The following is a 22,292-nucleotide window of genomic DNA, read 5'->3' as shown; positions in this document are numbered from 1 at the left end:
ACAACACAAAAAACCTGTGCATAAATCACTTCAAAACAAGTTTAGACCTCTAAAATATTTAGTCATTGCTGTAAACATTACTGAGGGCTCATTTCCCTAGTGACTAAGGCTGATTTCACTCATTTATAGTATCGCCAGTTGTGTACGGTGAAATTTAGAGCTCAATGACCTAGTCAGCATAACTCACACCTTTCCCTTGGGAAGCTATTGCAGGTTCATGATTCTCACCGTTATACAGATGTTCCTGTTAGATGGATGTTGCTATTCTATTCCTAGTTTTGTCCTTAATTTGTATTTACAACCCTTAGCAACAGGTTTATAAAAAGGTCTGGGATGGTTTGTTTTTAGTTTGGGTTGGGTTTTCATTGTGAGTTCCTCTTTGTAAAGTGGAATCTAGCTTCCAACAACTTTGCTGCCCCCAGCCTAACTCCTTACTAGAAAGAGATAGATGAGGTGTAACACGTCTTATTTATCCAGTAGAGCTACATTGGAGAAGAATTATTTATTCCATACATGTGCCTCTCTACCACATGAAATAGAGGACATGGAAGCAGCTACAGCACACCTGGGTGACCAGGGCCCTATGGAACTGCAAGGGCCTAACCGGCACCACGAGGGAGGGTATATGGGAAATTTCATCTTCAAGTACTTCTATGTCCTGGAAGCTAGTACTTCCTACTGTCTGGAATATTCCTCACTGAGGCAAGAAGGGAAAGGATCAGAGTTGCTTGAAAAACATCAGCAGCAGTGGTGTGCGTCTATTTTCCAAGAGCTTTTCCAGTCTAGTTTTTTGTCCTCTGATATGTCTGAATTCCATTAAATACTATCTTGTAGATGCTGGTCACACACCTTTTTCCAGGTGTTGATGTTGAACTACAGCTTGAATGAAAGTTACAAAAATGATTTATATTTCTCCCAGCTTCATGTAAGGTGAACTGCCACACCACTGGGAGAGCAAGACCTGCAAACTCAAAACACCTGTGCCTTCCAGTGGGCAGCTGTGTCTTTATGGGTTAGTTCAGCCTTGTTAAAGATTACAATGGACTTATACCAGCAGCAGGCAAAGGACAGTATTCACAGAATTTGCAGACTGTAGTCACATTGCTGTGACGATGAACTACAGAAGAAAAGGATCAATATCCAGCATTCTGGACAGCATTTTCAGGGTCTTGCATCACAGCATAAAAACATCCCTTTCCTTTAACGAAACAAGGGCAATATGAAATAAATGTTCTTTCATATTAGAGTTCATATCAGAGCTGCAGGGCATAACATGCACAACCTAAATACTGTGCTAAAGATGCTTTACAACAGAAAGAAATGTTAAACAGCAGAAAGAACCTGACATCCCCAAGGCAGCTGCTCCTGCACTGGTTTGTGCCAATGCCTCATTGGAGTAGCCTTCTGACTAACACCTAGAAATTGTCTGTTGTTCAAAGCTTCTGAAGTGTGTTACTCTTTCAGAAGTGGATAAGGAAATTCATGAGGTTACATGACATTTAGTTGTGAGCAGCAAACTATTCTAGGAAAACACAGAAATAACACCATTGTCTATCCCTGTATTTAGGGAGTTTGTTTTCTTGGGTCTGACCCTACATGTACATTAAGCTTTTGTTGATTTCAGTGGGGGTTATCAGTTAGTAAGGTCCACAGTGCCAGCCTTGCTGTAGTTTTCACAGGGAATTACAGATTTGAGTCAGCAGTGCAAAACTTTCAGTTCCAGCCAGGATTAAAATCTCACTTTTCTAGGAGTCCTACCTAGCACTAAAACCTGAACTCCTCAATTCAGAGGAAATTAACAAGTGTTCTCCCTCTGTCTTGGGAGAACAGTGTTTTGCAGTCAATAAAAGTTGTGCCAACACCAAACTGTATGCATCTACTAGATCAGATAAAACCATCCCATTAAAGTATCTGTATCCATTTCATCTGAGCCTTTTTATAAGGCATCTGCCGTGAAGTTGGAAGGGGCTGCTAAGTCCCCAAAGCCAGAGTCAAGGCTCAGAACTTCAGTTTTGAGCAGCCCTTGTTTCCTACAGATTTCTTAGGATCCAGTGTTGTGAGAGAGAACATTGTCCTACAGGGCTAGTGTGACTGTAAATGTTGCTCTCACCTTCTGCAGAAAATACTACCAAAGAGTGCCACAGAACTCCCAGCAAGCTTGCTTTACCCACATTTTCTATCATGCTGGTTGTGTCATATGTGAAGCTGGTTGAAAATATGTATTTAACTACAACCAGATTCTCTATGAACCCTCCACCATCACTTGGCCCTCAGTGATAACCTCACGTGAAGCATACAGTAAACAGAAAAGAGTGGGAAGCGACAGTTTAAATAACTCAATGTGCAGGAAAAAAAAAAAAAAAAAAAAAAAAAAACACCAATGTGGATATCAGAGATTTCAAGAAATCTAAATTACAAATGGAAACATTTTGGTTAATTAAAAGCTTTAGATACATGCTTTCCCTCAATTGAAAACGTTTCACTAAAGAGCCCTAACTGTCTCTTCTTCCCCAAGGCAGCACTGGATTTATATTCTTGAATTAGACTGAAGGGAGGGAAAAGATAACAATAAAGTCTGTATGACTTTCAGCCTCTAGCCTACCAATATGAATTTATCTCCATGAATCTCTCTCCCCTGAAATAACAGAGAACTCAGATGACTTTAGATGCCACTGTTCACATAGTAGAATGGCATGGCTGTAGGAATCAGTGCATACAGACAGATTTTGCAAAATTTGAAGACAACCTAGAGATCTACTTACATATGGCAAGACACTCATTTACAAACTACTACTATACAAAAAAACCCTCCACCTAAACAGGTGTGGACCTAAATATGCAATCCCTGGATCTGACCCTACAGTATCAGTTCTAAATATGTTGTAGGTCTGCTCAAAGACTAACCAGGTATCGGCATTCTGAGCTTCAACTTTCCAGTCCTACTCTTACCCCACATCCCCTCACCAGATGAAATGCTGAATTACTCAAGTTCTTTTAAACTTGGGAGATAGTGTTGCATCATTAACTTCCCAGAGATCTCTTACCCAAAACAACCTTATTTACAGCAGCTTATCATCTTTTTCCTCTCTCCCCCAGCATTTATGTAGTGCCATGACCCAATAAACCAGGGCTATAGAAATAAACCATAGCACTTCTGACTGAGGCCTTTTGCATGAATCTGTAATGTGTGCACTTTGGCCCAACCATTCTGCTTTGCTAAGGACAAAAGCACCACTCAGAAATGCTGAATACCTTAGGATGTCAGGTAGAAACTGATGTCCTCTACCTTTACTTTGGGTAAACTAATAAAACGGGACACTGTTCTTACTGATTTTCTTTTTAAGTCAATCTCAAACCTTGTTTTTTAGTACTTCTCTTTCAGTGGCAGTTGCCCCGTTAGATTGCTTTATGCTAGATACGACACAAAAGTGTGGAGCACATTTATGACAGCAAGGCAAATACAGTAAATGATTGAATAGACTAACTTTTAAAGTACACTTGTCTGTATTTCTCCTGTCAGAAAAAGGCCTTGAGAGAAAGATGGCTTTTGGATGGCCTTAGTTCTCTCACTCCAAAAGAGCAAGAAGAAATGCAAAAGCAGAATCGAGAGGACCAACAACGAACTCATGAGCTGGAACAAGACATCTTCAGGTAGGGTAGAAACCTTTTCCCTCTGTCTGGGTTTAAGTGGTCCTTCCTTAAACGTCTCACCTTACTTTGTGAAAGATTACAGTGTCAGTGAGGGTTAAACACATGCAGTGTGATACAGAGTAAAGCAGTCTTTGTTGTATTTTCTGATCAGCTAGAATTAGAGCATAAAAAATGCTTCTATGTCGCAAAGCTTCTATGGAAGCTTCTATGTCACCAATTTTGTCAAACCACACAAATATTTTGAAAAGTATTTGTTTCTAATTCCAGATACATGCCATGCTATACTCAGATGTAAGCCAGTGTATGGTTTTGCTCTAAGAGAGTCATAGTTGAGTCAGATTTTTAAAATATCAGTAAATCATTTCAGAACTTCTTCAATTTTGCTGGATTACACACAGCCTTTAATACTTGATTTCTACCATACCACAGCACTTCTAAACATCACAAACTGTCCACCCCTATTAGTGTCACTTGCCTTACTTTCACTTATCTTCCATGCAGTGGTGCCCTCAATTTAATCACAGAAGCCTGTTATAGAGAAGGCCTTTTTGTATTTATTTTTTATTAAAAGTATCCCTATAAATCTTATTCCCTAGTGCTGCCATCCCACACAGAGATAACTTTGACCTCCACAGGCAGTCATACATATGGCTCTTTTATTTACTACGAATGTAATTCTAGGCACTCATTACGTTATCTGAAGTTAGCTTTTCCCAAACACAGTACAGCTCTGTATAAAAACTGGATCCAGGCATCCTGAGCGGTACCTCCCATTAGCATCCACAGCAAAGCTGAAGTGTTTTGGTTGCTTTAGATTCAGGAAAGAAACAAAACACACCCACATACACACACACCGTTTTTTTTTTCTTTTTTTTTTTTTAGGCTTCTTCCTCTATTTAAGTTCAATATCACCTTCCTCTCTTCTTCCTCCACTGTCCTCCTACACAGTATTTTGGCAAAGTTGTCACCCACATTATCTCCACTGGTTATCTCCCACCCACTCCCCCCCTTACTCCATCTGACACAAATGATAATTCTCCTCACTGACAGGCAACAGCCTGTGCTAGTTTTTCCTATAATTATGCTGACTTCTTGCTTGAAAGCACTTTTCTCAACAGAACAGCTTATCAAGTAGCTCTCTGGAATTCTTTGTTGCAGTGGTAGGAGGAAGACTGTACTCTAAAACATCCCACAGGTGGTGTTTATGAATATGTGAGAGGGGTCCCTTTGCCTGTGTGATCACACGAAACGGAGCTGTGTGGAGCAGGAGCACTGGGGAAGTTGCACAGAGTAGGCAACTCCCCACCAGTCTAGTGGAAGTTCAACCCTTTTCCAGGCACTGGGAAGGTAGAATAGATTTCAAAATCCTGTTGACTTCAGGTAAGAGCTGGAGGTTTAGCTGAAGTCTCCTTTGTGCCCCAACAAATTTGGTGAGGGGAGATTTATTTTTATTTTTTTTTTAAGCTTCAGAACCAAGTCAGATAATGGATTTGGTGTGTAGATATGTTGGGGAAAGGATGTTTTTATTCTCCTGACAAAACATACACTGGTGCTAATTAATTTGATGACTGAATAAAGAATAAGCAATGCTATTATAGTGGAGGCCTGTAAGTGTCTATGCCACTAAAAAGAAAAACTGTTTAACTTCTGCTATATAAACTGCCTTATAAACACGGAGGTGTTCCATCAGGAAGGCTAATCTCCAGCATCTAAATCTAGTCTGTTACCTGATAACAAACCTTAAGGGTTCCCTGCACCTGAGTCATCGCAATTAAGCTGTCTGACAGCAATGCTGGCAGCAAGTCCAAGTCTTCCCAGAAACAGGACAGGAGGGAAAGCAGGATTGAGACTTAATTAGTATTATAGGATGGTTTTTAAGAGATTTCAGCAAATAGGACTGATAAGTCAGATATGCAATGCCGTTTCAACATCTCCCAGGATCTGGGTTCTCCTTCCAGTTGTGGAGTATTTTGATGCTGTTCTTGTAATTGCTGTCTTGACTTTGTCTTCAGCTCAACGTCCTTAATTTCTGTTTACACCATTTCTACTTTTAATTCTCTATTACACCCATATTAATCTTCACTTCTCTGAATGCAGCTATACAATTTTTTAGTCTGATTATAATTTAACACTATTACAAATAGTAAAACAGTAACCAATCTGGAGCTTGAAACCCAAAAAACATTAACTCATAGAGGTAAATTAGCATCAAGGAAATTTTAATTTTTCTGCTTTAATTCCAGATTGCAATTGAGTTGAGAAGGAGTAATAAATTTATAAAATTTACCTGAATTAGAAGCTTGCAGGTCCTTTGAAATACAGCCATAGACATTAAAATGAAAATTTCTAAATGCATTTTTGCTTTAAGGAAGAAGCGAGAGAAATGAGAGTGCTAAACCATTCATTTATACCTGATTGTTTACTTAAAGGACATCATGAATCCCAGAGCAAAATCTCTGACCACCTCTTCATATATAAACATTTGTGTAGTTTTATATATATATAATTACAAGGCCTGTATGCAGATGCACTGTGAATGGCTGCACATTTAGTACTGTATCACATGACCAAGAGCGCACACATTACACCAAACAAGGCCAAAGTTCCTGAGCTCATAAACTTAATGTACGCTTGAACCTGCAACAGCCTAACTACAGAAATGTCTGTTACATTCCAACTGGAATTTTTACCAGAAACTTGATTAACATTCAGCCTGCACCCCAAAAAAGAGTTTAGAATTCCTTTCCCATGTAGGTCAGATTCAGGGATGCCAGTTTTTGTTGTTTTTCAAACTACCTTCTATTTATATGCCTGCATTTCAGAGAAATGTATTAGGCATGAGTTCTCCTACTTAACTCCAATTGGCTTAATTACAAGCACAAGCAATGTTTGTGCATCTGGATGGCTGAAATTCTGACCATAAATCAGCAGTTTAAACGTTGATGAAAATGAAATAACTTTGCTTGCAACATTAAGTACCACAGTGGAAAAGTTGCACTAAATGTTTGGTTTTAGACACAGGCCTTTCTCCTCTTATTAAGATTGTTATTCTCTTTACAACACCCCTGCATGTTTCAATGTTTCATCTTTATATATATATATATATATATATATATATATATACATACACACACACATATATATACACACACCACTGTTCCATGGCAATTGTTTTTTTTCCCCACTAAATATTTCTACAACTATTTGTTGTTAATACCAGACTCACCAACTAACTTTTCTTGCCCATGACCTTCTGGCAACCTCCCCTACATTGCTTCCTCCTTAAAATGATTCCTACTGCCTGATGTATATGTGAAATACTTCAGATATATTTGGAGTGAAAGACATCAGAAAAATGACAAGCATAAAATGAAAAGATTAAATGAAAGTATAACAGAATGACAGTGTCTTCACTCTCATTATAACTGCACAGGTACAATGAAGTAGTACTTATGTAGCAAATACTGTTTCCTTCTATTGTGGATGTGTTTTGCAAGACAGCATATAGAAAAAAATAAGTGATGATGTTCACCCACTAGAAATCAAAAAAAGCATGAAAAAACAGTTTCATCACCAAGCAAGGTACAATACAACAAGAAACACGCATTCTGGAACTAAGAATAGGTACAGAAATGGTCCTAATTATATTCCTGATCCACCTAGCAGTAGAAAAAGTACTTATATCAGCATTGCTGAAGTTTTAAAGTCATTTTGGAGGTTTTAAGGCCTTACTAGCAAAAGAAACATTTTCATTATTGATATCTTTATTCTTGTAACTAGGCAATCCATACTTTAGAGACTTGGGCAGCTTTTATTCTCGTTACACACAGAGGAGATAGGCAAGGTATTTGACTTTACAGATGGAGAACTGAGGCAGAAGAACATAGCTTGAGTCATACGGAAACTTCCCTCTGAACTAAACATTTAAGCAGGTTTATCCTCAAACACCTCCTCCTGTAAGTTATACCTCCTACCACTGTTCCATAGTAGTCTGGCAAAGGCCTCCAGAGAGGCATCCATGCTCTCTTCCATACCATGTCTTGTTTAAACATCCTCAACCCGGTGTCAAACTAGACAGAGATAGAGAAACCTAGTAATGCCAAGTCTAGCATGAACAAAGTCCACTAAAAAGCACAACACGTGCACTCACCATACTTGCACAGAACTTTTGCCATGTCATAGATGGTACCCAAGCTAGTAAAAGCTGGCCTGACTACATATACATAAAATGAAGTCACACTTCTGACCTATGCTATCAAATTGCAATACTGATCATGTACACGCTTGTCATGCAGTAACAACACAATATGTTGAGAAGCTCAGTAGAATTTTTCTACTGTGCACCCAATTATTAAAATTCACTGTTGCCTCAGGTAGATTTTGTCCACTCTGACAGTTACGTGGTTGTCATTATCAATTAGAAAAAATGAAGATATTTTTTTCAATACCCCTAGAACCATGGATGTTTCTCTCAGCTGAAAGCACAATCGCTTGCAGTTGTATGCAAGTTATTTACAACAGTGGCATTTCCATTACTCTCCTAAACCTGTTTTAAAACACTCTTTACTTGCATATCAAATAGAGCTAGCATTTATCTGTTAGGATTTGGGCATTTTTCAATAAAAGGGAAGGTTCCGTTCTTTGTAGTGACAGTAAAACAGTGAACAGTGGGTGGCCTGAGCCACCTTACAGACAAGTGACTCACGGCTCTGGTTACAGACAAAAACAGCATTTACACATTTTTTTCTATTCACCTTGTTTATCTGTTAGAAGTTGCAGTGAGCCAAGTGAGCATGTCGCGGGTCAGGGAACAAGGTGAATAAAGATTCAGTCCCATTTTATCATTTGATTTTCAGCAAATAGCATTCATTTGTGACAGACTTGGTTGCTAAACAACATACTTAAAAAAAATGCACAAACATCACCATGTTACTAAGGACTACTCTGGTTTGTAATGTGATACATACATTAAGGCAGGCTAAGGCTAGATGGTTTCCAGTGCTGCTAAAGCATTGACTCACCTCAAAACATGCAAAGACTTGCTAAGCTGCCTTTTCCTCTCAGTCTGGTATCCTCCAGGGTGGTATCCTACTATCTGTTTTTCATCCATAAGCCTTTTTCTTCTGGGGTGGTAGTGGTGCCAGTCACAGATCAGCTGGTGGCCTGCAGCAGTCAGGTATACATTGAAGAATTTGATAACTCAGCTGCTGCTTTGGCAGAGACACCACCAGTTTAGAATCTCATCTTCTAAAGCTCCTTATTTAATTCCACATCTCCATACTACTTTCTTTGCCCTCTAAAACAATAAACACTACTCAAGGAGGAAAGGACAAATATCCAGAGGACTGATTTAATACAGTAACTGCATTATGCTTCCAGTGCTCTGCAAGACACAGCAACACCATTAAATATATATATATATTAAATATATATATATAATTAAATATAGATATATATATATATAAATATATATATATATTAGCTTTAGTTTGTTTTAAAATAGTCACTGTTTCAGCTGCTAGACCCTTTCAAACCAGAATGTGATTAACTTCCTAAAAATGTCATTGATTCAGAGTATTTAGAAGTTGCTAAAGATTTAAACACTGGAAAGAGATCCTGGCCTAAATTTTGACCTGTACAAAGTCAAAAGGACTTTGATTTTTTAAACAACGTATATTGTGTTTTTAAAAAGTTGCTTTTCAACAAGTCCTAGTGTGCATATACACAACATCCTCTGAAAAAATGAACCATAAGAGGTATTTACATCTATATACTAGTATGTGTTAAAAAAAAGAGACAAGTTCTAGATGTAATTTTCGATTTGCATAGGTATAATTTTTCTTTAGCCCCACTGATCAGTCCTCTTAATTACCACTTGAAGTGGGTGTTTGTATGGGCGTGAGAGCATACAGAAAATTAAATACATTTCTTGATGTCACAGATAACTTTTTTTATTTTTTTCTTTTTGCCTAGCCATCTCATCCACCCCCCACTTAACTTTTTTAATAACTTTCCAAGATTTTTCTTCTTCTTACACCTGTGTCTAGCAGCAGTTACAGTCCAGACTAAAACAAACCCTTAACAAAGGTTAATGATCCTTTAGTTCATTATGCTTCTATAAGTTTTTAATGATTAATTTTACCATTATAATATTGCAATCAAAGTCTCCTGTAAAACCACATTTCAATATATTAAATAGTATTCTGTAAGAAATGTAGAAATATAGAATGTGGTCATTACATTAGTTTTTTCATAGCACTGTAAGAGTTCTTATTTTTATTTGTTTTACTTTCATCCTGAATGCACTTTTCTTCACATCTCAGTTCTGAGATCTGTGATACCATATGTGTTGCAAAAAAGAGGATCCTCTTACCACCAGCTGAAAATCCACATAGTGTTCTACTATTGTAGCTCTTCAACTTTGATTTTAAAAAGGACAACAGCCACAACATTATTCAGAGTCCTCAAGCAATCACACAAAAGCAGTTAAATAATGCTTCTCTGCTAGGCTGCATTCAACTATTCTGGCCTGCTTACTGTTTTAAATGGAGTTGAAATTTCTATTATTAGCATTGACTTTGGTATGGTGTCTTAGATCTTAGTCCATACTAAAGAAAAAGTCAAATCATAATGCAGTTTTTCCTACCATATTGGAGTACAGTCCATTTTATTTTTAGTTTTGGATCTGATCATCCAGTGATAATTCTCTTATGACTGGAGAGTCAGCAACTATGATACCTTTTGCAGTTGCCTTGAGTCTACAGTCATCAACTTCTACAGGATTCAAAAACAATGGAAGACATATTTTAGTTAAATATGGAACATTTAAAAATGTACGTCTGTTTTTTTTTTTTCCTATAAGTTGAAGCTAAAGGGTTTGCAAGAAGGAGAAAGAGATGAACCAGAAATCCAAGGCTATATTGCACTCATCCATAGCAGGAGAGATCCAGTTCAGAGCTAAATTTGGACTTGATTATGAATCTCCCCCATGGAAAAGTGACTTGATGACTAGTAGGCTACAAAGAAAGCTTCTATCTAAACCCCCCAAAATATGTGCTTGTGCAGAATGGAAATGTCTTGACTACAGAGGAAAAAATAGGTTGTGGGGCACCTCCCTAAAGTCACTACCTTAGTCACACCAGAGAAAAGAATTTGACTGAGATACTTTTCCTTATAGACGTGCTTTAACAACCAGGCATAGATTTTTCCCTCTCACATATACAGAAGTTAAACATTTTGTTCTGGACCTTTCTGACTAGAAATTTTTCATCAAGCATCTTAGTGCTGAGAAAATAAGAACTCCAGTTAAGAAAGAGACACCTTAAACATTTAACTCAGCTTTAATATGCAAGAAACCATATCATATAGCTTTAACATACAACAAAAAAGGGGAAGGAGAAAGGGAGCTGTGGCCCTTTTTAAATCAAGTACAAGGCTAGAGTACAAATCAATAGGCCAAAAAATTCTGACTGCTGAACTTCAATCTTTTACAGAATGAGGGCTTTTAAAGAAAATAACCCACCAGCCATGTCTTCACTGGCAAGTGACTTGTGCTAGTAAAATCTGATGGAGATGAGCCCAGTGCTGAATATCCTGTTCTAGAGAATATCCAAAGTTAGTGTGTTTGGTATCCTTAAGTTATCTTTGTAAAACAAAACTCTCACTGACTAGACTGAGGTGCAATCCAAGTCTCCTTCTGTACTAAATGGACCCTTACAAATTGTTTTAGTGCAGGAAATCTCATCTAAATCCAAGTTTATAAAGTGGTTATTAACACCTGATGCGACATGTATCAGTACTGTATGAAGTGCTCAGTTTCTCTTGCCAGTTCATTGGTAATACGGCTGAGGATATTACTTGAGCAAACACTTCAAACATTAGCCTTCCAAGCTGCTTGTCCTAGGTACATTGAATATGACTACTGTTATGCTGAAAAAAAAATTCTTTCCAGAGACTTGATTTCAGCATTTTCCCAGAGAATCAAGTAAAAAGTGATGAACAATTAGGAAGCACACCTATATCTGCAGACACCTTAGTGCACAATCCTGAAGTGGAACTCTTAAAACTGCCTGGTGTTTTAAAGTTTGTAGACTAGACAAGAGCTTTTGTAGCTATCAGAAATGCTACAGTCGCACACCCATCCTGCCCTCACACTTATCTTGCATATATAAATATCTTATAATCATAAATATCCTGCATTTATTCACCTCAAGAACCAAGTTTCCACTGTCAGTCAGGCTTTGTTACATCTATTTTACCAAAGCAAATAAATTTGAAATCCCGGAACCCACATTCACACGCGCTAAACTGTAGAGAACTGTCTTGGTGTCTGAGCCTACCTTTGGAAAGCCTCTTTACCAATCTAGGTGACTGCAAATTCTTCATTCTTGGTCCCAAAACAAACTCATAAGAAAGCTTCAGACTTTAGTCTCTCTTAGCATCTGCTGCTGTGCAGTTTGCATGGTATTCAAAATCCACATGATTATGAAGTTATCACTTCATAAAAGTAGTCTGCAAAACATATCACTATTTTGATTCCTAGCTATATTAATTTTTACATTAGAAAATCATTTAAGTGCTGTTTTACCTATTTTAGAGCTACAAAAAGTATTTGCAAAAGCCATTATTTTATCAAATAAAGCCTTCATATATCAGCACAATACCTGCTCTTTCTCAGAAATATGAATACAATTTTATTTCCATGGATAAAGATGGTCTTATGGGAATTCCAGCTTCTACTAGATTGATTAGACCTTTTCTATTTAGGTTATCCTCCTGAATTCAGCTTAGCTACATATATTAAAATACAGTGTGCGAGGTGACCTCATATAACTCTAACTCTCGGAGTTAGAAGAACATCCTTCTGACCTTTACAACCACAGAATTCACAGCTTTTGTCCCAAATGTTCAAGTACACACACAATGAAGAAACAAGAAAGTCGTAACCCTGGTGTACGTAACTAGACTAGATTCCTACATCATAATTACCATGGAATGATCACATTTCTTGAGACAATGTAGAGAGAAAATTTGCTTAAGGATGAGGTAATCCCATGGGGGCATATATTCCTTACCTATTCTCTCATGAAAAGTAAATAAGTTAACTTCAGTCACTGTTTTCACAGTAGGCCCAGAAGGAGTCTGGCAGGTACATTTTTTAAAAGCTGAGAATACTATTTCAGTTTTTCCTGAGGCATGTGAAATTACAAGCTGATTCTATATCAGAGTGAGATTTGCCAGGGTAAGTAGAATCAGCCCCACTAGTGTCTGTATTCAAAATGAATCAAATCTGCAGTGTTGTTCTCTTCCTGATATTAAATCAAAGGGAATTGTAATTGCAGACTGGAGAAGGAAATCGAGGCCCTTGAAAAAGAGGAAATGAAAGTCTCAGCTAAGGAAGAATCTATTTTAAAGAAACTTAAGTCAGTTGAGAAAACAACAGAAGACATAATAAAGGTAAGTGCCAAATTACTCCAGAGGTAGAATGTGTTACTTATTCATCATCATAATCAGGGAAAGAAGAGCTAGCTGGATCATGTAAGTGGTCATGAACCTTTGTTCTAAAACAGTAGATCAAATACAAAGAGGGGCCAAGAAATTATATTGTTCAAGTGTCCATATATTTCCATTTGCTGTTTGGAGCAGGGGTTGGAGGTCAGGAAACAATTCCTGTCATAACATACTTATAGCACATCTCAAGAAAACAGCACTGCCACCAATCAACAACTTTGCACCTCAGCAAAAGATATACACAGGGAACAGGGATATACACAGCCATACAGAGAATGACTTACGCTCCTTCAGATGATGCATCCAACTAAACTGCATCATGCTTTCCCCTCAGTCCCTGAGAGAAGCTATAGTGAAAAGTGATGTATCGTTAGCCTTTGTCTAAAGGTCATTTTGATATTTGAAAATTTGAAGCCTTCTTAAAAAAATGATGAAACTCAACCTCAGTTTTCCAGTTGTTCTTACATATGCACATATACACTTTAAAAATAAGCAGGGAGATAATTAACTGGAAAGCCAAAGTATGGCCTTTGAAAAAATCATTGAAGTCAATTGGTCTAGGCTACAGCGTGAGGCTGTTTCACTGAGTAACACTTCCTGATGTCTTGTCTTTACCAATATGATTCTAAGTGACACAGGGTAAGATGACCAGAAGCAAGTTCCTCTTTCCCACTTGCCATACTCCAAGCTGAGCAGATTCCACCTTTAGGTACCTCTCAGTATGAAACCATGTACAGAAGTTAAAACTATTATGTAAAGCAAAACACTGTCTAGTTAATGTCTTAAAACTGACCTATCACATTTATTATTAATGGTTCTCTTTCCTAGTCAGTGAAGACTGAAAAAGCAGAAGCTGAAGAAGGTACGTTTTGTAAAAACTAATTCAAAAAAAGTTCTTGTAAAAGTCAGTAAAAACATAAATAAGTGCATTGGTGATATTCTTTATTCAGAGGCAGCTGACTACATATATGCCAGCATACCTGACCTTCCCAAGTATTTCAGACCTTCTGCACTGAAGAGGGCAGGACATACTGTCACTGATGATGAAGAAAAGAGAAAAGGTACTGCTTACTAACAACTGCAAAGGCTGCCAGTATTTGCAAAGGCTTCCTAAAAATTGAATCTAACACTTTAAGGAAAGGATGAGCATTATAGATATGAGATGATGTTCTCAGTTAAGCTGCATTATGTTATCAGTGATGTCAACAAAACTGAGAGGTGGGACACCAGGCATTTGCTTTTGAGAATAAGATCAAAAGTTTTCAGCACCAAAGCTTCCTTCCAGTACTTCATTCCTCTATTTGGCATAACTTAGTAGCTCCTCCCTTCATGCTACACATTTCACATTTTCTGCCAGCAGTTACATCCACCAGGTAACTGGCAGTACCTGGTTATTTCCTACCAACACCACTTTCTAACCCCTCTGAGTACCCAAAACTTTCAGTTTGTAGAATGTCAAGGTCTTTCAACTCCTATTGCCAAGCACACCAATGGAGGCTAAGGTTAAAGGTGTCTTTCTCAGTCAGAATCACATAACAAAAACTGGCTCCTCATCAGCTTATTTTCCCTTGCAGAAGTAGATCCAACCAAAAATATTTTTCCACTTCAAGTTTTGACAAGGTGGAAGGGGGGATTTAGAATGAGAACCTCGAAACATTGGTTATGTATGCGATAATTTTACATCTTTGATAATTCATTCTGACAGTCTTTCTCCATCACTGTCAGAACTCTTCTAAAACATCTCTTCCAGCCGCTGCATCATCAGTTTAAGCACTTGTTTCTTTCAACAGCATTGTTTGCAATGGAAATTAAAGTCGAAAAAGACATGAAGACAGGAGAAAACACAGTGTTGTCAACAATACCTCTTCCCTCGAATGAGTTTAAAGAGACAGGTATTAAAGTCTATGATGATGGTAGGAAGTCAGTCTATGCAGTGTCCTCAAATGGCAGCACAACACAAAATGGGATGGATGAACTTGCTCCTGTTGAGGTAGAGGACCTTCTAAGGCAGGCAACTGAAAAAAATTCCCAGTCTCCCACAGAGTATCACGAGCCTGTGTTTGCAAACAAGTTTTGCAGACCAGTTACTCCTCAGAAAGACAAATTAGTCCCTGCACTAAAAGTGGAAGACACACATAGAAGAGAGATGAATGGACTCACTCAGGCAGAATTCTCTCCTAAGGGGGAACACTTCATGCAGCAACATAAAGAGAATGGGCTCGGTCTTCCAAAGCCAACACCAAAGTCTCCCTCTCCAGAACTTTCACATTCAGAGAAGAAAGCACACACTAATCCTGAGAACAGAATGATACATAACGAAAAAAGAAAAGCTGCACATGAGGAATTAAAACCTTATCAGAATACAATGGAAAGACATAATGAGACAAGGTTTTTACACTCCTACCATCATAATGAAACATCCCCTGCACCTCAAGATGAGGAAGATGTTCAGTACAAAATCGTCCAAGCTGTACCATGTTACGTGGATGACTCCGAACCAGTTACAATGATTTTCATGGGTTATCAGCGCATTGATGATGATGATGCAGAAGCAGATCAGAAGTTGTCAAGATACGATGGGGTTATCCGTGCAGAATTAGTTATTATTGATGATGACGATGACGACAACAGCAAATCTGAGAAACCATCATATCATCCCATAGGCCACTATAGCCAGGTTTATCAGCCACCAAGCAGAAAAAACACAGAAGTGCCACAGATGAACCCGGTGAGAAGCCTGGGTTCAAGCCTGAACAAGACACCCCACAAGAACTCCATTTCCCTACAGGAACAAGAGGAACGCTTAAGCTCACCTACGCACCACATTCATCTTCAGAGTCAGGTATCTGGAGACGGTACTGAAGATCCCTCATTAACAGGTAACGGGAAAGGAAAATCATGCCGCTGCTGCTCACTCATGTAGCATACCTGATACTGCTCTCTGGTAGCAGCTATTTCACTTATTACTTTGATTGTTTCATGGACCAATATGCAATTACTAATCATTTCTTTGCTTCCTTGTTAACAAACGCTAATCTGCATTTTGATACTGTTGAACTATTTCATCTTTAGCAATGCACTAGTTACCATATCAAAATTTTGGAAAAAATACCACCTATCGCAGAAAAGCCAGTTTCTGTGATTTTCAAAGACTAAAATTGTTCTCTTAAAAGTTACAATTTATGGATTCATTAATGCTACCTCAATTAGAAGGATAATTTTCATTTCTACAAGGTAACTAACAGCATTGCTTCTTGATACTGTCTCCATACTGGAATTTTTTGTGCCTATCTGCATTCTAACCACTTCCTAGATAATTCAGATTGCACCTTAAATCAGAAAGGCTGTTTAATAACCTGTTTTACTCATTATTTTACTGGAACCAACACTTCCAGCCTTGCCTTGACAATGTCTATGCAAGTTTTAACATTTTTGTTGACCTAAGTTAAATATCTTTATAGTTTTTGAAAAACGATGAAAGTTTTCCTCTCTACATTTGGTTAGACCATACTATTATTTCTTAGCAATTTTTATAATCTATTCATATTTAAGATGTCTGTTTCTTACTATAACATTTATAATAAAAGGGTGAAAGAACAATAGCAAGAAGTGTTGAAGGAATAATAGCATGGTTATGTTGTATTTTAGAGCATATAATTAAACTGCATTTAGGAGTATTTACAGATCACCAGATTTCAGACAGTAGCCACATTCTGCACTAGGGAACGTTGCATTTGAATTAAAGGGATGCCAGGGATGCTGATTCTACATTCTCTCCCTCCCCTCTCTCCTTTCTACCTGACTATATCCTGCGTAATCTTGCAATTTGGAAGCAAAAGTGCAAGGCCCTTGCCAGTGCAAGGATGGACTGGAATTTCAGAATTTCTTAACAGTGAGAGTAAAGCCAGGAGAGAGGGTGGACATTAGATCACATAAAGAAATTTCAAGTATATGTGCAGCTGTATGCACTGACTGGCAGGAGCTGTTATGTAATTCTCTCAGTTTAGGAGCATCAACCTCATGCAGTCACACACAACACAGCCTGAAATACTCCAGCAGTGCTGCCCAGCACTTCTGATCAGTTACTGCCCTTGTCTACCACTCAGGAGAACCTTTGCTTTGCCCAAGCACCAATTCTGCTGTCTGTGCAATTCCTGTGTCCCCCAGGAGCAAAGGCTGCTGCCAAAAACTCGATGCCAACAAATGAAAGCACCAGTGGCTGGCTACAGGCAAGATAAACCATTCCAGCAACTGTTCTAGCCCCTCGTGTTTTGGGAATAGTCTTAATTCCCCTATCACGTATGTCTGGACAATACAGAGAAGCAATACCCACTCTCCAGAAGCTAGTTGCTAGCAAAAATGATTTGTTCATTCTCCAGCCTGCTGTGTGGGCAGACCTGAATAGACCCTGGGAAAGAGGAAAGCTGGCAGCACCATTCAGGTGGGCCACATACCTGAGCAGTTAGCTGAGCACCTCCACCAGTAACAATCTTTCGCCTATTTTTGCCTCCTGAAAGAAGCTTCTGATGCTTCATTTTTCCTGCCAGTCTCTGAGCAATTTGTTTTCCCTCTTTTGAGGTTAGAGGAAAACAAATAATGACTTTTGGGGAAGTGGAAAACCTAGCAAAGACATTTGAGAACCTGTTCTATTAATTTATATTCGTCTTACCCATTTACTTACAAATACAATACCAAGGAGAAAATAGCCATTTAGGAAAAATCCATGTTCCAATTAATAGCAGCTTGCTAACTGCCCCAATAAAGTCAAAAACACACCTCCATGTTCACCTCTGCCTCCAAGTGAGCACCTTTAAGTGCCCAGTAGAATCAGAAAATAAGCCATATTCCTCTTTGCCCCTCCACCTATTTATTACCACTCCTTAGGACATTTTCATCAGTGGAAAAAAACAGGAAATGACTCATTTTTTCCCAAGCAGCCCTGTAATCCCACTGCTAATTCTAAGAAAGAAACAAAACCAGGAAAGCCTCCTACTTCTAGAACAATGAATGACAAAGAGCTAGGAAATAAACTCTTTTCAAGCCTCAGCCTGCCAGGTTAACCATAAACACCACTGGTGAAAAGAGGGGAGTAGAAAATTATTTTGGTATCTCAACATTCATTACTAAAGCAACAAACCGTAAAAGAAAAATAATCCTCTCTGAAATTAAGACTTGGGAAGCAATGGCAGTATTTGAACATTAAATAGACACTGAGGGCTCTTTGAAAGAACAGAAAGCAAGAAAGCACAGGACGGACCAGGAAGGAGGTCCATTATGTTACAGTCTTTCTTTGAGAGCAAAATGAAACTCCAGAGCAAGTTACTGAAAAGTAAGGGATGATAAAGACAATTTAGATGCAGAGGAAGTGTTCTATATCCCAACCAATATGGAGAAACATGGGATTAAATTAGGAGACTTTAGAATAGCCCTAATTTGACAGAAGCACAGGACATACCTCTTTCCATACTGGAGTAATTTTTGTTTCCCTATGAGCTTGGTGTGAGACCAATATCTCATGGCACACACCTTCAGAAATACAGAAGGAGAGGGATGGCCATGCTGTAATTAGCACCCTAGCATTCAGGGTTATTAAGCTTATTTTCTTCTTTAAATTTCAATCATGAAAATATTTTGAAGGTTCAATACTCACTAGGGAAAATAAAGTCCTTGGACGCATAACAAAGGCTTGACATAATGGAATGAACGAAGAAAGGAAAAACAATCTGAATAGGCAGAAAAACCTCATTGACAGCATAGAATAGACTCTCATGGCAAGTGAAAGTGCAACTTTTGGCAGGTAGCTCATCTAGATGAGCTGACTTTTTCTTTACCAATGGAAGATACACAACAATGGAAAACAATATTTGCCCAATTTGTGCTGAAGAAAGTATTGTACAACAAAACTGTTTATTTAATAGAAAAGGAAAACGCATACATGCCACATGTTTCTGTAACGTAGAGTGAAAGACAAAATCACATCCCTGGACTATTGATTATGACAGAGTAATTGCTCTCAAATCACAACCAGGATTTGCATCCACCAGAATGCCTTGGTCTGCAAACAGTACAGTCCTTGTAAGAGTTAAGCTTAGCATCAGTGGTCCCATAATAAGGTTATACTCAGATACTTCTATGATTTGCAACAAACTTCAAAACATGACTTGAACTGGACATTTGTTTGACCTGCATATATCAAGTAAACAGCTGCTTTGGCCCCCTGTCTCCCAGTACAGAACATGCATGTTGGAGGGAAGAAATGCTATTTTGGGTGAGTCTTCAAACTAACAGGTCAGAGGGCTGGAGATTATTCCCACTGCATTCTCAGATCAAGAGCTTAGTGGGGGGAGGCTCTTACATATCAAACAAAAGCATTATATTGCTATTCTAAAAATAACCTTAACATTTAATCATCTGCCCTGCATTGTCACTTTCAAATGAACCTACCTTATACCCAGTTACAGACTGTATCCATGCTGATGTTTATACAGATGAATTACTCCATCACATTTAATTCAGGAATATGACTAACTCCCACCCTGACTCACTGCACCAGGAAGAGAGAAGTTTGCTTTGAACATCAACAAAAGAAAAAGGCTTCCAAACAGTTACAGTGCCCACTGAGGAGTTTAGTTTAAACAACAGGTTTCATTATTCATGCATCCTTTTAATCTGTCAGCTTCTAGTCAAGGACAATACCATCTGTCTGTAACGTGCTAGCGAAGGTAACAGAAACAAAACAGATAAGAGAGCTGTGCTAATTTTCAAATAGCGATAATGGAGTACATTTCTTATTATTCACTTTATTGCCAAATTACTAGAACTAATGCCTTCTACTAATTTCTTTCTGTAACACTAAAACAATGCTTATTCTGCTGGATTAACCATTGGAGGTACGTGTATTCTTCATTATTCTAAATACAAACATTTAACATCAGAAATAGAAAGACTTAAAGTACAATGGTTTTGTTTTCTTTTTTTCAGCTCTAAGGATGAGAATGGCAAAGCTGGGGAAAAAGGTGATTTAACAGCTGTAAGATGGAAGTAAATTTCATTACTCAAAGCAGAATAAAGCTACGAAGATTTTCTTCAACATGCCTTTTGGATCTTAATGCTTAATGCTTTGTTCTTCTATTTTATGCATCTGGGTTATTTTGCCCATTGCATAACCCAATGGACTCTAACAGACTTTTAGATTCGGCCAGCTGCCACACACAAATCAAAGCTTGTATTTTGAAGGTAGTGTAAAGTTACCCAAGACCATAAGTGCAGTGTATATCCAAGTGTGAAGATGTGGGGACAGGTATGCACGATCAGGAATACGTTGTTGCCATATACACAGAGCAGATAAACATCCCTCTCCAGGAACTTCACAGCATATCCTTTCAGTTTTAAGCACACCTGCTTTGACTTTTGATTGAAAATGTTTCATTCATTAAAAAAAAAAATAGTTATTTTAAAAGCTAAGCATGAGAGAGAGTAGCAGGAAGAAGTGTAAATATAAAAGCTGGTTTCCAAGCTTCATATTTAAAGCCAAAAATTAAAGCATTCCTTTTTAAGTAACAGCAAAACAATCCAAAAACAGCAGATTCAGCACTTACATGTTTAGCCGCCTTCTTGAGCACCCCAGTCTACCCACCCTTCTACATCACATATGACAGTATAGCCACCAAAAGACCTTGCTCAGTTCCCCAGACCATGTATGACTCCCACCCATAACCTCACAGATCCCGCACATAATGCTGTAAACAGCTTGATCTCCTAAGCATGGCTTCACCTCCTAGCTCACTATAGAAAGCCCCACATTTCCAGGAAGCAGGCTACCAGACAAGCAGCACCTGTCAGGCACTGAGAAGTAGTGCTTAGTACACATTTCATTTGGCCAGGGAAGCTAAAATTAGTTCAAGGCCCCTTTCAGAAATACTGAGTTGCCAGTGACTTGTCCTGCAGCCACAACAGGTCTGTTGTAGGGGCAGCCACTGCTGGGCTTAGCTCTCCAGCAAGGTCCACGACTCCCACCAAGCAACATATTCTTTCCACAGGAGGAAACAGCTAGGGCATTTAGAGCAGCCATAAAGTACAACTACATCTAGGAAAGTCACGGGCAAGTCAGATTTTTCCAGTACCTTCTTGAGGAAAAAGTGCCTCAAAGCGCTACATCCTTATATTCAAAGCACTGTGATGCTTTATTTCATTAGATCTCAGGCTGGTTTGAATGGTTAAGCAGATAAAATGCTCAGGTTGTATTATTCTTATATAGCTGAGTCAGAAATTATGTACCACCTAAAAGCAACTGTAACCTTCTGCTTGTCTTCCTCCTTTCAGAGCAGGAAACTAAAACTACTACCTCATACTGAGGGTGGATGGTAGTAATCAGCTGACACGTAGCCTCTAAACACTGGGTGGCTCATAGACTCAAGTAGAACAGTAAGTAGGATTATCTCAAATTTTAGGATTTGAGAGATTGTTACCTGGAGATTGGAATAGTAGATAAAAATGAATAAACTATATTACATTTTCTCTATGTCTAGCCTGTGCTGCTGTGTTGTTTTTTCCCCCTTCCCCTTTTCACTAAAGACGTTTATTCTCCCATTACTTGGTTCTGTGAGCAGAGGGAGCTACCTTTAAGACAACTCAGATGTTCTCAGTAGGGTACAATTTAGATAGTAGAAAATAGTTACATGAACTGACAGTGGTGGGTCTTACAACAGAGGCAGAAGGGTTTGTGAATCTGTCCCTGCCTTGCCCCAGTGATCTCTGCTATCAATCCTAAGTGAGCTGACAAAGGGGTAAAAATACTGTTCCCTACATATTGCTGAAGTAGTTTAAAAGAAGGGAAACAGAAGAGACATCACAATTGTGATTATGTAAGTAAATTGGCAGGTGAAATTCAGTACTGAAAGATGTAAAATAGCATAAAAACAGAAAACCTTAACCCTACACAGCAGAAGTAGCTATTAAGTACTACCAACCTCTTGGGTAAGAGGGGAACACCATAGCAGTATTTTAGATAGGCCTTTACAAAGTATCAACTCCATGAACATAAAGAAGTTCAGGATTGGTTACAACAAATCCCAACAACTGTGGCAAGGTCTTGCATGTTAACATGTTGAGTTTTTTTCTTTTTTTACTTG

The 22,292-nt window shown here is 38.3% G+C and overlaps 1 protein-coding gene across 2 annotated transcripts in view; it reads left to right on the top strand.

Annotated features, from left to right (window-relative positions):
* The window catches only part of PALMD (palmdelphin), a 50,919-nt gene extending 29,237 nt beyond the window's left edge, over positions 1–21,682 (top strand). For both annotated transcript variants that reach the window (XM_068690242.1, XM_068690243.1), the window contains exons 4-9: positions 3,521–3,651; positions 12,993–13,107; positions 13,990–14,023; positions 14,112–14,222; positions 14,952–16,040; positions 20,143–21,682. In XM_068690242.1, coding sequence (XP_068546343.1) covers positions 3,521–3,651; positions 12,993–13,107; positions 13,990–14,023; positions 14,112–14,222; positions 14,952–16,040; positions 20,143–20,186 — 1,524 coding nt within the window. In that variant the 3' untranslated portion in view covers positions 20,187–21,682. The remainder of the gene's footprint in view (positions 1–3,520; positions 3,652–12,992; positions 13,108–13,989; positions 14,024–14,111; positions 14,223–14,951; positions 16,041–20,142) is intronic.
* Positions 21,683–22,292: the final 610 nt, after the last annotated feature.

The sequence above is a fragment of the Anas acuta genome, chromosome 8, assembly GCF_963932015.1.
Source record: "Anas acuta chromosome 8, bAnaAcu1.1, whole genome shotgun sequence".
NCBI classification, from domain to species: domain Eukaryota; kingdom Metazoa; phylum Chordata; class Aves; order Anseriformes; family Anatidae; genus Anas; species Anas acuta.
This window is presented reverse-complemented; position numbering and strand designations above follow the sequence as displayed.